Raw genomic sequence first — 15516 nt, forward strand, 5'->3', positions numbered from 1 at the left:
TGAGGGACGTCCACGGATTTCTCAGCAGGTGAGAACCAATTTCTTTTTGAAAGAAAAATTCCCATTCCCCAGTAATTTCGGGAACAAAGTTCAAAGGACCGAGTTACCCTAACTCCAGACTTAAACTTCATCCTGACATTCACCACCTAAAGGAAGACTTATTTTAGAATCTAATTCAGAAGCTGGCTGGCCTCCAAAAAGAAAAAAAAAATACACTGCTGATTTCTAGTCACCTCCAGGATGATAGAGTGAAAAGGCTTGAGTCTCTTTAGATCTTTCTCCCAGGTGTTGCACCTGTAACATTGAGACTTCTTCAGGGAACGGTGACCGGGAAAGAAAGTCAGTTATCCCAAGCGATAGAAGCCGAAGGTCAAATGTCCCCAATTAACTACCAGCTATTGGCAAATTACCTATCCACATGAACGGGTGGGACTGATCCAATTTGGGATCAATAAATGTCTTTCTGGGCACGAGTCATCTCTAACCAGAACCCGCCAAGGCTTCTGACATGGTGCTTCTCCACTGGAAATCTCCTTTGTTCTCTTAATCATGTAACAGAAGAGGCAAATTCAGTTCCTGACAGCATAATGCTAGCTTCCCGGAGACGCGTCTGTTTGTTCTCTGTGGTAGTTACGGGGCGCTTCAACGGCTGGGATTTTGTTTTTTAAACTCTAGACGTAATAGTTCGGTTTAAAGAAGTGGAAAGTTTCAAACTGGACAAAGATCAATGGCATTCACTGAGCGCTTACTGTGGGCACAGCACTGTACTAAGCGCTTCGGAGAACACAAAAGGGTTTGCAGATGTTACTCTATTTTCCAGTAAGGTTGGCACACTGGTGGTCTTGCTATAAACCAGTCACTATCAGAGAGATGATTACAAAAACCGGGGGCCTAATTAGGAAAGACTCAAAAGGCCCTGTGTGCTTCATTTTTCAACGTTTTGTCGATTAAATCTCAATCCTACTGCTTTCTCCCCTCTTGGGCCTAATTCAAATCGCTCGTATCACTGTTATGGTAGTTCCTCACAGATCTACATCTAAAACAAAGCAAGCCTGCTTGGTAACCCAATGAAACTTTCCTCAGATCCAGGCACCGTCACAGAGGTGACCTTGATCCCTTCATAGCTGACTCTCCGTCTCTATATGTTGCCAACTTGTACTTCCCAAGCGCTTAGTACAGTGCTCTGCACACAGTAAGCGCTCGATAAATACGACTGAATGAATCTTTCATCCCACTTACCAACATAAGATTGATTGATTGATTACTGGTTCGCTAGGCCTCTGCCCTTCCGGACTGAAGAATTCCCAACTCTGGGGTCTATCTCCCCCCCAGAAACAGCTCTATTCTCCTCATCCTTTACGGGGTCAATCAATCAATCAATCAATCGTATTTATTGAGCGCTTACTGTGTGCAGAGCACTGTACTAAGCACTTGGGAAGTACAAGCTGGCAACATATAGAGACGGTCCCTACCCAACAGTGGGCTCACAGTCTAGAAAGGGGAGACAGACAACAAAACAAAACATATTAACAAAATAAAATAAATAGAATAAATATGTACAAATAAAATAGAGTAATAAATACGTACAAACATATATACAGGTGCTGTGGGGAAGGGAAGGAGGTAAGGCAGGGGGGATAGAAAGGGGGAAGAGGGGGAGAGGAAGGAGGGGGCTCAGTGTGGGAAGGCCTCCTGGAGGAGGTGAGCTCTCAGTAGGGCCTTGAAGGGAGGAAGAGAGCGAGCTTGGCGGATGGGCAGAGGGATTGGGGGCATTCCAGGCCCGGGGGATGACGTGGGCCGGGGGTCGACGGTGGGACAGGCGAGAACGAGGCCTAAGGGTGAGGAGATTAGCTGCGGAGGAGCGGAGGGTGCGGGTTGGGCTGGAGAAGGACAGAAGGGAGGTGAGGTAGGAAGGGGCGAGGTGATGGACAGCCTTGAAGCCCAGGGTGAGGAGTTTCTGCCTGATACTCTACCTACCACAGAACGTTTCTCCTCAAACGACTTCCCGTTTCATCTGACAAACCATCTCCCGCTCCCCCTTTCAGCCCTTCCCACGCTTTCTTTTTGGAAGTAGATTCTGATTAGGCCAGAGGTAGAAAGCAGGACATCTGACCTTAAAGGTCAGCGCTTAGAACAGTTCTTTGCCCATAGTAAGCGCTTAACAAATACCATTATTATTATTATTATTATTATAAAATTCAGATTCTCCATCACATAATGCAATGTTGCCACCTACTGGGTTTACTACTAAAGCCACATTAGAAACATGGCGGTGAAGAATCCCCCACTGGTCCCTTATTTTTATTCATCCATTTGATCGTGTTGATTGAGCGCTTACTGAAACATTCATGGCAACTCTCTGTCTTCTGCGGCCCAGATTTAAAACAGGTACGGGGTTTTCAACCGATAGCATGCCTACCAACTCTGTTATATAGTGCTCTGCACACAGTAAGCGCTCAATGGATACAGCTGACTGATATTTTAAGCCCATGTTACTGTTACACCTCTATTAATTGAAATAGTGCAATCCACTGGGCAGTGTACGAACAATAATAATAATAATAATAATAATAATAATGGCATTTGTTAAGCGCTATGTGCAAAGCACTGTTCTAAGCGCTGACCTGAGGGCAAATTCAGAAGGCTACACTCCAGGGAAAATCAAAGTTGGTACAGTGGTAGGAAAGAAGGAATCAAAGATGGGATCCTAAAACATTCGTTCATTCATTCCTTCATTCAATTGTATTTATTGAGCGCTTACAACGTGCAGAGTACTGTACTAAGCGCTTGGGAAGTCCAAGTTGGCAACATCTAGAGACGGTCCCTACCCACCAGCGGGCTCGCAGTCTAGAAGGGGGAGACAGACAACAAAACAAAACATATTAACAAAATAAAATCAATAGAATAAATATGTACAAGTAAAATAAATTTAAAAACGGAGTAATAAATATGTACAGACAGTGTGCTTCAAAGTGGAAGGAAGAAAGAGGGGAAAGAAGGGAGGACAAAGACCGGAGGAGCAAGATGGGCCTGGGCAGAGCGAGGAAAAACTGAGAAAGAGGAAAAACAGGGAAGAAAGGAAGAACAGAGAGTCAAATGGCAGGGACAGAAATGGCGGGGGGAAGGGGAGAGGGTGTTCACATCAAATTCAATAATGATAATAATAATAATAATAATGATGATGGCATTTATTAAGCGTTTACTATGTGCAAAGCATAGTTCTAAGCGCTGGGGAGGTTACAAGGTGATCAGGTTGTCCCAAGGGGCTCACAGTCTTAATCTCCATTTTACAGATGAGGTAACTGAGGCCCAGAGAAGTGAAGTGACTTGCCCAAAGTCACACAGCTGACAAGTGGTGGAGCCGGGATTTGAACCCCTGACCTCCGACTCCAAAGCCCGGGCTCTTTCCATTGGGCCACGCTGCTTCTCCATAAGCAGCTGTTTATGTTCAATGAACATGCTGTTTGATTTCTTTTAGACCCGGGGCCATCTGGGCATGCGTTGTACAGAACGGCATAATTACGAGAGGATGTGGGCTCTAATCGCAGCTTTGCCACTTGTCTGCTGTGTGAACTTGGGTGAATCACTTAACTTTTCTGGGCCTCAGTTAGCTCACCTGTAGAATGGGGCGTAAGATTGTGAGCCCCATAATAATAATAATAATAATTATTATTATTATTATGGCATTTAAGTGCTTTGTGCCAGGCACTGAACTAAGCACTGGGGTGGATACAAGCAAATCAGGTTGGACACGGTCCCTGTCCCACGTGGGCCTCACGGTTTCGATCCCCATTTTCCAGAAGAGGTAACTGAGGCCTAGATAAGTGAAATGACTTGCCCAAGGTCACAGAGCAGACAAGTGGCGGGGCCAGGATTAGAACTCATGATCGCCTGTCTCCCAGGCGCGTGTTCTACCCACTACGTCGTGCTGCTTCAACGCGGGACTGGGTCCAATCTGATAAGCTCGTATCTATCTGAGCGCTTAGTACAGTGCCTGACACAAAGCAAGCGCTTAACACATACCATATTCATTCATTCAATCATATTCACTGAGTGCTTACTGTGTGCAGAGTACTGTAAAATAAAATAAATAGAATATACATGTACAAGCAAAATAAGTAGAGTAATAAGTATATACAAACATATATACATATATATACATATATATATACATATATCATTATTATTATTATTATAATTAACAGAGATGCAGGCATGTTCCCTGCCCCCCACGACCTTACAGTCTAAAGGGGAAGAGAGACACTGGTAGAAATAAATTCATTCATGCAATCGTAGTTATTGAGCGCTTACTGTGTGCAGAGCACTGTACTAAGCGCTTGGGAAGTCCAAGTTGGCAACATCTAGAGACGGTCCCTACCCAACAGCGGGCTCACAGTCTAGAATCAATTAAGGATGTGGACATAGGTGCTTTGGGGTTGAGGGTGGAGCGGATACCAAATGCCCAAGGTTTCGGATATCTTTTACATAATAATAATAATAATAATAATAATGATGGCATTTGTTAAGCGCTTACTATGTGCCAAGCACTGTTCTAAGCGTTGGGGGGATACAAGGTGATCCCACGTAGGGCTCACAGTCTTAATTCCCATTTTACAGATGAGGGACCTGAGGCTCAGAGAAGTTAAGTGACTTGCCCAAGGTCACACAGCAGGCAGCAGAGCCGGGATTTGAACCCATGACCTCTGACTCTAAAGCCCGGGCTTTTTCCACTGAGCCACGCTGCTTCTAAAACATACATATTTTATGTTCCTTTTACTTCTTCCCGAACGCCCTGGCGGCCCACGCCCCTTTCCTCCCTGTTGGCTGCCTACTTTGTTGGTTCACCGGGAAGCCACGGATGTGAGTTTTCCCCAGCTCCCTCTTTTTCCCACCTGACTCCCCGGGAAGCCTGCCGCCTGTTCTTCCTGATCGACCCCCTCTAGCTGGGCCTTCCGAATAAACTTAGCCACGAACAACTCATTTATTACACTTGTCCAAGCCGCTCTGCTTCCTCCGCCCAAGGAAGAGCTGTAGAAAAACACAAAATGCGGTCCCTGCTCTTGAGGAGTTGACAGTGTAATGGGGGAAAGAGAGGAAGACACCATCGTATAGGCCAAGATGCATGGAAAACACATTCGATTTCACGCAAGATAGAAACTTGGGCACGGAAACGACACTCGAGAACATCGCTGAGAGAAATGTGTAAACATTTTGAAGACTTTATGCAACTGAGCGTTGACAATTACTCGAATATGGCATCAAGGGCTCTGATGAAATGGCCTGATGGATTGAGTCCTGAAATGTACAATGAAGAGTTATGGTGTCAAAGTACGGGGGGGGGGCTTTTCTCCTAGCCCACGTAAGAAGAAAAGCCGCTGCTTTAAGATAGAGCTGAATCCAGCAATTATAAGGGGAAGCCGGGAGAGAACCAGAGAAGGACAACAGTACTTACACTTCGCTCCTCTAACGCCAACCTATCCACTTGACCTCAATCTTTTTTATCTTGCTGCTGACTCTTTTGCCATGTCCTCCCCCGATCTGGAATTCCCTCCCCCTCCGTATGTGACAGAACACCTCTCTGGCCTAAAATCCATCTCTTCCAAAAGGCCTTTCCCAATTGAGCCTTTATTTCTCCTAATCCCTCTCCCTTCCGTGACACCCCTGCCCTTGGATCTATACCCTTGAAGCACTTTCTATTCACCCCACCGTCGGCCCCACAGCACTTATGTACACATCTGTGATTTATTTACGTCAGTGTCCGTCTCATCATCATCATCATCAATTGTATTTATTGAGCGCTTACTGTGTGCAGAGCACTGTACTAAGCGCTTGGGAAGTACAAGTTGGCAACATAGAGAGACAGTCCCTACCCAGCAGTGGGCTCACAGTCTAAAAGGGGGAGACAGAGAACAAAACCAAACACACTAACAAAATAAAATAAATAGAATAGATATGTACAAGTAAAATAAATAGAGTAATAAATATGTACAAACATATATACATATATACAGGTGCTGTGGGGAAGGGAAGGAGGTAAGATGGGGGGGATTGAGAGGGGGACGATAGCTCCTTGTGTCCAGCACCTCTGTTGCACTTAGTACAGTGCTCTGCAAACAGTAAGCACCCCATAAATACCACCGAATGATATACCGAAAGCGGTCTAATTGAGTAAATTCGATATGAGCTGATGGACTACATACAGGTATGGCCTACTGAACAGAGCCCAAGCCTGGGCGCCAAAACGCCTCGGGTTCTAATCCCAGATCCGCTGCTTGTCTGTGAGCCCTATATGGGACAAGGGCAGTGACCAAACTGATTAGCTTGTATCTATCCCAGCGCTTAGTACGGTGCCTAGCACTAGAGGCCGTGGGTTCAAATCCCAGCCCCGCCACTTGTCTGCTGTGTGACTCTGGGCAAGCCACTTAACTTCTCTGTGCCTCAGTTACCTCATCTGTAAAATAAGGATGAAGACTGTGAGCCCCATGTGGGACAATCTGATTACCTTGTATCTATCCCAGCACTTAGAACAATGCTTGGCACATAGTAAGCACTTAAAAAATACCATTATTATTATTATTAGCACATAGTAAGTGCTTAACAAATATTCATTCATTCATTCAATCGTATTTATTGAGCGCTTACTGTGTGCAGAGCACTGTACTAAGCACTTGGGAAGTACAAGTTGGCAACATGCAGAGACAGTCCCTACCCAACAATGGGCTCACAGTCTAGAAAGGGGAGACAGACAACAAAACAAAACATGTGGACAGGTGTCAAGTCATAAGAATAAATAGAAGCTAGATGCCCATCATTAACAAAATAAATAGAATAGTAAATAGGTGCAAGTAAAATAGAGTAATAAATCTGTACAAACATATATACAGGTGCTGTGGGGAGGGGAAGGAGGTAGGGTGGAATTCATTCATTTAATCGTATTTATTGAGTGCTTACTGTGTGCAGAGCACTGTACTAAGCGCTTGGGAAGTACAAGTTGGCAACATATAGAGACGGTCCCTACCCAACAACTGGCTCACAGTCTAGAAGGGGGAGACAGACAACAAGACAAAACATGTGGACAGATGTCAAGTCATCAGAATGAATAGAAGTAAAGCTAGATGCATATCATTAACAAAATAAATAGAATAGTAAAAATGTACAAGTAAAATAAATAGAGTAATAAATCTGTACAAACGTATATACAGGTGCTGTGGGGAGGGGGAGGAGGTAGGGAGGGGGGATGAGGAGGGGGAGAGGAGAAAGGGGGCTCAGTCTGGGAAGGCCTCCTGGAGGAGGTGAGCTCTCAGTAGGGCTTTGAAGGGAGGAAGAGATCTCCCAGTAAAAAGCTTCCAACACGGAGCCTGCCTATTTGGGTAGGTCACATATGGTCATATGGAGAAGCAGCGTGGCTCGGTGGAAAGAGCCCGGGCTTTGGAGACAAGGGCCATGGGTTCAAATCCCGGCTCCGCCACTTATCAGCTGTGTGACTTTGGGCAAGCCACTTTCACTTCTCTGGGCCTCAGTTCCCTCATCCGTAAAACGGGGATGAAGACTGTGAGCCCCCCGTGGGACAACCTGATCACCTTGTAACCTCCCCAGCGCTTAGAACAGTGCTTTGTACACAGTAAGCGCTTAATAAATACCATTATTATTATTATTATTCTATCTGAGGCCTTGTAACGTCAGAAAGCCCAACTTTTGCTGGTTTCTAAGAGTAAAGGGGCCTGGGTTCCTTACCGTATTGAGCCAATCATGTACGGCTGGGCCAGCTGCACCACGATGGCACCACTTCCCAGCTGGTGGCAGGTGTAGCCAGAATCCCAGTCGTAGTTCTTCGTGTCTCCATTCAGCAGGGCGTTGCGGCTCCGGCTGACGCCTTCGATCACGCTGGCGCAGTCGGCGATCGTTGCGACGTTTTCCGCGGGAACTGCGGGTTGCCAAACAAAGGTTCGACGTGAAGACCAAGTGAGCCGGCTGGATGGCCTCCCTCTACGCGCAAGACAACCGCTCTCTCGGGCCAAAGGGCAAATGTACTTTTGACATTTCCCAGTTCAGATCCTCAGCGACGAAGCGGCACGGCCTAGTGGGGGACTATGAGCCCGTTGTTGGGTAGGGACCGTCTCTATATGTTGCCGATTTGTACGTCCCAAGCGCTTAGTACAGTGCTCTGCACACAGTAAGCGCTCAACAAATCCAATTCAATGAATGAAAGAACGTGGGCCGCGGAGTCTGAGGACCTGGGTTCTACTCCTGGCTCCGCCACTTTTTTTTTTTTTTTTTTTTAATGGCATTTATTAAGCGCTTACTATGTGCAAAGCACTGTTCTAAGCGCTGGGGAGGTTACAAGGTGATCAGGTTGTCCCACGTAGGGCTCACAGTCTTAATCCCCATTTTACAGATGAGGGAACTGAGGCCCAGAGAAGTGAAGTGACTTGCCCAAAGTCATACAGCTGACAAGTGGCGGAGCCGGGATTTGAACCCCTGACCTCTGACTCCAAAGCCCAGGCTCTTTCCACTGAGCCACACTGCTTCACTTGTCTGCTGTGTGACCTTGGGTAAGTCACTTCAATTCTCTGGGCTCCCATTTCCTCTTCTGTAAAATGGGGATTAAGACTGCGAGCCCCATGTGGGATAGGGATTGCGTCCAAACCGATTATCTTGTATTTACCCCAGCGCTTAATGAATGCCACAATTACTATTATTATTGTTAATACTCAGAGTCCCACCTCATATACATCCTTAGCTGCTTTGTTCTTTCCCACTGGAAAGAGCGGACCCTCTCAATCACAAAAGAATAAATTAAAACAGCTGTGAGGAAATCTAACTGAATACGGTAAAATGCTCAAGTGGAATAAACCCCTCTTGGGGCAGATGTGGGAAGGGAACTGTTTGGAAATAATCTGTAGGCTTTAAATGAGGTGGTTCAGAGAATGCAGATAATGGACTAAAACTCTCTAAAGAGAGTGCAGACAGGCAAGTTCTTCCGACAAGTTGTATCTATCTGGATAGACTAGCAACAATTATAACTGTGGTACTTCTTAAACGCTTAGTACGTGTCAAGCGCTGTACTAAGCACTGGGGTAGATACAAGTTAATCAGCTTGGACACGGTCCACGTCCCACATGGGGCTCACGGGCTAAATATCTATTTTACGCATAATCTCGCTGTGGGCAGGGAATGTGTCTGTTATATTATCAATCAATCGTATTTATTGAGCGCTTACTGTGTGCAGAGCACTGTACTAAGCGCTTGGGAAGTCCAAGTTGGCAACATCTAGAGACAGTCCCTACCCAACAGTGGGCTCACAGTCTAAAAGGGGGAGACAGAAGAAAACCAAACATACTAACAAAATAAAATAGAATAGATATGTACAGGTAAAATAAATGGAGTAATAAATATGTACAAACATATATACATATATACAGGTGCTGTGGGGAAGGGAAGGAGGTAGGATGGGGGGATGGAGAGGGGGAGAAGATATTGTTGGGTTGCACTCTCCCAAGCGCTCAGTACAGTGTCCAGCCCACAGTAAGTGCTCAATAAATACGACTGATTGACTGACTCACATAACTGAGAAACAGAGACGTGAACTGCCCTAAGACACACACTGGAAACAGAACCCAGGTCCCTTGGACTCCCAGGCTATCCACTCTATCCACTCGACACCTGTATATATGTATATATGTTTGTACATGTTTATTACTCTATTTATTTTACTTGTACATATCTATTCTATTTATTTTATTTTGTCAGTATGTTTGGTTTTGATCTCTGTCTCCCCCTTTTAGACTGTAAGCCCACTATTGGGTAGGGACTGTCTCGATATGTTGCCAACTTGGATTTCCCCAGCGCTTAGTACAGTGCTCTGCACACAGTAAGAGCTCAATAAATACGATTGATTGATTGATTAATTGACACGCTGCTTCTCGATTTAATTCCTCTGCTCCCTCCTTCTTAAACTGTGAACCCCAGGTGGGACCAGATCATCTTGTATCTACCCGAGAGCTCACTACAATGCTTGACACATAGGAAGCACTTAACAAATTCCACAATAATTACTGTTGCTATTCTATCCAGACACACACACACACACGTTCCCTACTTCCTCGGCGGCACTCTCTACGAAACCCATAGGAAAAGAAAAAAAAACGACTCAAAAACACATTTGAAAGGACTGAGTGTACTTTCAATGGAGGCTTTAGTATAGTTAGAGAGATACGGCCAAGTCATAACACTCCCTCACCTCCTACGACCTTCAGCACTCAATGTTCAAGAATTCACAAAAAGCTAGTGAGGAGCCAGAAAGATTTTCCAAATGACTCCTATTCAGTGAGTCACCTAAGACCAACACCAGAAAAACCTAGATTGGAAAGGTCTCCAACTATATGAAAGCGCCGATCTTTAGACCCTGCCCTTATCCTCAAAATACCAGTGTCAAATATGAATATATTCTGTTGCCAACTTGTACTTCCCAAGCGCGTAGTACAGTGCTCTGCACACAGTAAGTGCTCAATAAATATGATTGATTGATTCTTTTTTCTTTCCACCCGCACACTTCTTTCTCCTCTCCAACAGTCCAAAGAGAATTCTTCTTCAACGACACTCACAGGGCTTTAAAAAAAAAAGGACGTTCAATTAATTGAAAAGTTTCTGCGGACTGGAGGAGAAGCAGCGGCCTTTTTGAATCCGGATGGTTCGGTCCGTAGAAGAGGCTAGAAATGAAGTTTGCATTTGACCGGGCTATTCAAGTCCATCTTTGCCCTATAAATGTGATTCTGGGTCTCTTTCCGTACTCCCTTTTTCCTCTAAGAAAATGAACCTGTCTAATAATTGCTCGGCAACCTGTTTTGCTGTCTAATGAATGCCATCCTGTGGTCCTCATGTGGTGGGGAAATTAGAGAGGGAGCCTCACTAATTGCAACACACAGAAGGCACCACACTGTCTTTCTTCCCTAGGGGACTGTGCCACTCCCCATTCTGAATGTTCATCATCGCGTCTCATACCCTTCTGATAAATTTATTAAAAACACCATCTGGATGGGACCCCGCGTGGTGTGCTGTTTCCCGTGCTCTGGTTCTCCCTCCAGAATTCCCTTGGGAATTCCTGCCTCAATTTGTGTCACTTTGTTTACAGAAACACACCGCCAAAAACAACAGTCCTGATTCCGTCTCTATCTGGGTTCCCTTTGCCATTCTTCAGCTCGGCGCCTACTATAATAGCCTAGGCCGCGAGTGAGAAGCAGAGGAGAATTGCCTTGGCAGAAATTGCTTTTTCCCCCTCCATGCACATTGCAATTTTGCTCAGACAAATTTAATTTGCGATTCTGGAATGTAAAAGATGCATGTTAACAAAGTGTGTACATTCCGCGAGTGCATGAATCCGAGAGCGATTCGGGTAGTGGCTAACTGCAGAAAAAGTGACTGGAAACTATTTTACTGCTCTCCGCTCTAATGCGGTACCGGGGGGTGGTCAACAGCTTGCCGGGAAATTTAATTCTCGGGCAATAAATTTTTTAAAAGGCAGTATTACTTCACTAGGACATGACCTGAGAGGCCACCTGTACCTGCCATATTTAAAGATAAGACTGACATGTTATTTAACTGTCTTCAGAGATCACCTTTAGGAGAAGGTGGAATAAAAAAAAAACCCACCCCAAGCAGATTTGAAAAAAAAAAAAAAGGAAATAACACTTAGCTCCTACAGGGGACTATCATCTTAAAGCACTTTTACAAAGATGAACTGTACATTTTTGCTCTCTACAACATTTCTGTGACTATTTCCCCTGGAAAATGGTTTGGAAATAGGACAGTGGCTTCTAGAGAAACAGGTCCTTACGGGAGGGTGAGGATACTGCTTATTGCCCAAATTCCTCTCTTAGGTACCAGCTGAAAGTTTGAAATTCCATGAGATTTTAATAAGTTGCTGGGAATTGCTTCACCAGGTACGGACGCACAGGGCTCTTGAAACTTGTTAGTAGAGTCAACAACTGACTAGAGCCCGAACTATTACAATCCTCCTCGCTCCAAGTGGGGCCACTGACACTCATTATTCCTCGGCAGTTGTAAAAAGAAAGATAATGCTAGATTAGACTATAGAACTTCTCCACCTCCCCTTCCTCCACACTGTTCCCTCAGTGAAAAAGGATTAGGTTCCAGTTGGAAAACCCGTTCTTTCGATCCCATTTATTGAGCGCTTACTGCAGGCGGGGCACTGTGCTAAGCGCTTGGGAGAGTAGAGAAAGAGGCCGGGCTTTGGAGTCAAAGGACGCGGGTTCAAATCCCCGGCTCTGCCCATTGTCAGCTGTGTGACTTTGGGGAAGTCACTTCACTTCTCTGGGCCTCAGTGACCTCATCTGGAAAATGGGGATGAAGACTGTGAGCCCCCCATGGGACACCCTGATCACCTTGTAACCTCCCCAGTGCTTAGCCCATAGTAAGCACTTAATAAATGCCATTATTATTATTATTATTATTATGATACAACACTAAGACATATTCTATTTATTTTATTTTGTTAGTATGTATGGTTTTGTTCTGTCTCCCCCTTTTAGACTGTGAGCCCACTGTTGGGTAGGGACCGTCTCTATATGTTGCCAACTTGTACTTCCCAAGTGCTTAGTACAGTGCTCTGCACACAGTAAGTGCTCAATAAATACGATTGATGATGATGATGATATTCACTGCCCACAATGAGCTTAAAGTCTTGCGGGGGAGACAGACATCAGTACAAATAAATATATGACAGATGGACTGTGGACTGATTTCTAGACTGTAAGCCCGTTGCTGGGTAGGGACCGTGTCTACATGGTGCCAATTTGTACTTCCCAAGCGTTTAGTACAGTGCTCTACACACAGTAAGCGCTCAATAAATACGATTGAATGAAAATGGACATTAGTGCTACGGGGCTGGGAGGGGAGAAGAACAAAGGAGGAAGGCAGGGTCGCACAGAAGGGAGTGGGAAAAGGAGGGGCTCAGCCCGGGAAGGCCTCTTGGAGAAGATACACCTTTAGCAAGGCATTGAATCAATCAATCAATCGTATTTATTGAGCGCTTACTGTGTGCAGAGCACTGTACCAAGTGCTTGGGAAGTCCAAGTTGGCAACATCTAGAGACGGTCCCTACCCAACACTGGGCTCACAGTCTAGAAGGGGGAGACAGAGAACAAAACCAAACACACTAACAAAATAAAATAAATAGAATAGATATGTACAAGTAAAATAAATAGAGTAATAAATCCGTACAAACATATATACATATATACAGATGCTGTGGGGAAGGGAAGGAGGTAAGGAGGGAGGGATGGAAAGGGGGAGGAGGGGGAGAGGAAAGAGGGGGCTCAGTCTGGGAGGAGGGGGCTCAGTCTGGGGAATGGGCGGAATAGTAATTGTCTGTTGGATTTGAGCAGGGAGGGTGTACCAGGCTAGAGGAAGGAGATGGGCTAGTGGTTGCCAGCAAGATAGGTGAGATGGAGGCACACTGAGAAGGCTGGCATTAGAGAAGCACTGTAGTCCCTGGGATCTGGAACGTGGATTATTATTATTATTATTATTGTTGTTTTTTTGTTTTACCCAAACCTGTGGGCCCCTCCCTCCAGTTTCTACTTGAACCAATTCTGGCTCAGATGGGAGGTACACTGCCATTTCCTCCCCTTCCCACTGCCCCCCCCACGCCACTGGAGGGGAGGGAGTTACAGGAAGGAAGGAGGATGGGGGCAAGGCAGCAAAAATTATTACTATTATTACCATTATTATTATTATTATCAACAATAACAACAGAGTTACAACTGGAAGTTGCCCCAGCACGACTGGCATTTGAGAGAGGGCACAGAGCTCTTTTGTTTCATGGCCATGGACCATGAAACCTAGGTCTTTTTTGTTCATTTTATGGTACTTTTGTACATTTTATGGTACTTTTTAGACTGTGAGCCCACTGCCGGGTAGGGACTGTCTCTATATGTTGCCAACTTGTACTTCCCAAGCGCTCAGTACACTGCTCTGCACACAGTAAGCGCTCAATACCACTGACTGATTGATTGTCAGGCATTTACTACGTACCAAGCACTGCGCTACATAAGCGCTGGGACAGAAAGAGATGATTGGGAATGGTCCCTGTACCACATTATTACTATTATAATGGCATTTATTAAGCGCTTACTATGTGCCAAGCACTGTTCTAAGCGCTGGGGAGGTTACAAGGTGATCAGGTTGTCCCACGGGGGGCTCACAGTCTTCATCCCCATTGTCCAGATGAGGTCACTGAGGCCCAGAGAAGTGAAATGACTGGCCCAAAGTCACACAGCTGACAAGTGGTGGAGCCGGGATTTGAACCCATGACCTCTGACTCCAAAGCCCGGGCTCTTTCCGCTGAGCCACGCTGCTTCTCTTCTGAAGCTGCTTCTGCTTCATGGAGCTCACAGTCTAATTAGGAGGGAGTATGATGCTCTGCACACGTTAAGCACTCAATTCGTTCATTCATTCAATCAAATTTATTGAGCGCTTACTGTGCGCAGAGCACTGTACAAAGCACTTGGGAAGTCCAAGTCGGCAACAGATAGAGATGGTCCCTACCCAACAACAGGCTCACAGTCTAGAAGGGGGAGACAGACAACAAAACAAAGCATGGAGACAGGTGTCAAAATCGTCAGAGCAAATAGAATTAAAGCTATAAGCACATCATTAACAAAATAAATAGAATAGTAATAGTAAAATAGAGTAATAAATCTGTACAAATATACACAATAAATACGACTGACTGAATTTGATCCCCATTTTCCAGATGAAGGAACTACAGCACAGAGAAGTGAAGTGATTTGACCAATGTCACGCAGCAGATAAGCGGCAGAGCCGGGATTAGAACCCAGGTCTTCTGACCCCCAAGCCCGTGCCCTTTCCATTAGGCCAAGCTGCTTCTCAGAGAAGATCCTAATGACTACAACAAGTGTACCTCTCTCAACAACAGTATACAACTTCCAGAAGAGAGTCTCGTCATTCCATTCAGAAATCCAATGCCTCAGAACTGAGTCCCAGGGCCATTACAATATGGGTGGGGCACTAGTTCAGTGTGTGACAAGGTGGGTTTTTACCTCAAAAGATGGATTCATTCATTCCGTCATATTTATTGAGCGTTTAATGTGTGCAGAGCACTGGACTAAGCGCTTGGGAAATGCACGTTGGCAACATCTAGGGACGGTCCCTACCCAACAGTGGGCTCACAGTCTAGAAGGGAGAGAGGGACAACAAAACAAAACATGGAGACAGGTGTCAAAATCGTCAGAACAAATAGAATTAAAGCTATGTGCACATCATTAAGAAACTAAACAGAATAGTAAATATGTAAAATAGAGTAATAAATCTGTACACATATATACAATATGACTGAATGAATTTGATCCCCATTTTCCAGATGAAGGAACTACAGCACAGGGAAGTGAAGTGATTTGACCAATGTCACCCAGCAGATAAGCGGCAGAGCCAGGATTAGAACCCAGGTCTTCTGACCCCCAAGCCCGTGCCCTTTCC

General features: G+C 45.2%; 1 protein-coding gene across 3 annotated transcripts in view; it reads right to left on the bottom strand.

The window, feature by feature from the left end:
* BTBD9 (BTB domain containing 9) overlaps positions 1-15516 on the bottom strand; it is a 295479-nt gene that overhangs the window by 93237 nt on the left and 186726 nt on the right. For all 3 annotated transcript variants that reach the window (XM_038760759.1, XM_038760761.1, XM_038760758.1), the window contains one exon: positions 7735-7924. In XM_038760759.1, coding sequence (XP_038616687.1) covers positions 7735-7924 — 190 coding nt within the window. The remainder of the gene's footprint in view (positions 1-7734; positions 7925-15516) is intronic.

Source organism: Tachyglossus aculeatus, chromosome 19 (assembly GCF_015852505.1).
Source record: "Tachyglossus aculeatus isolate mTacAcu1 chromosome 19, mTacAcu1.pri, whole genome shotgun sequence".
Lineage (NCBI taxonomy): Eukaryota > Metazoa > Chordata > Mammalia > Monotremata > Tachyglossidae > Tachyglossus > Tachyglossus aculeatus.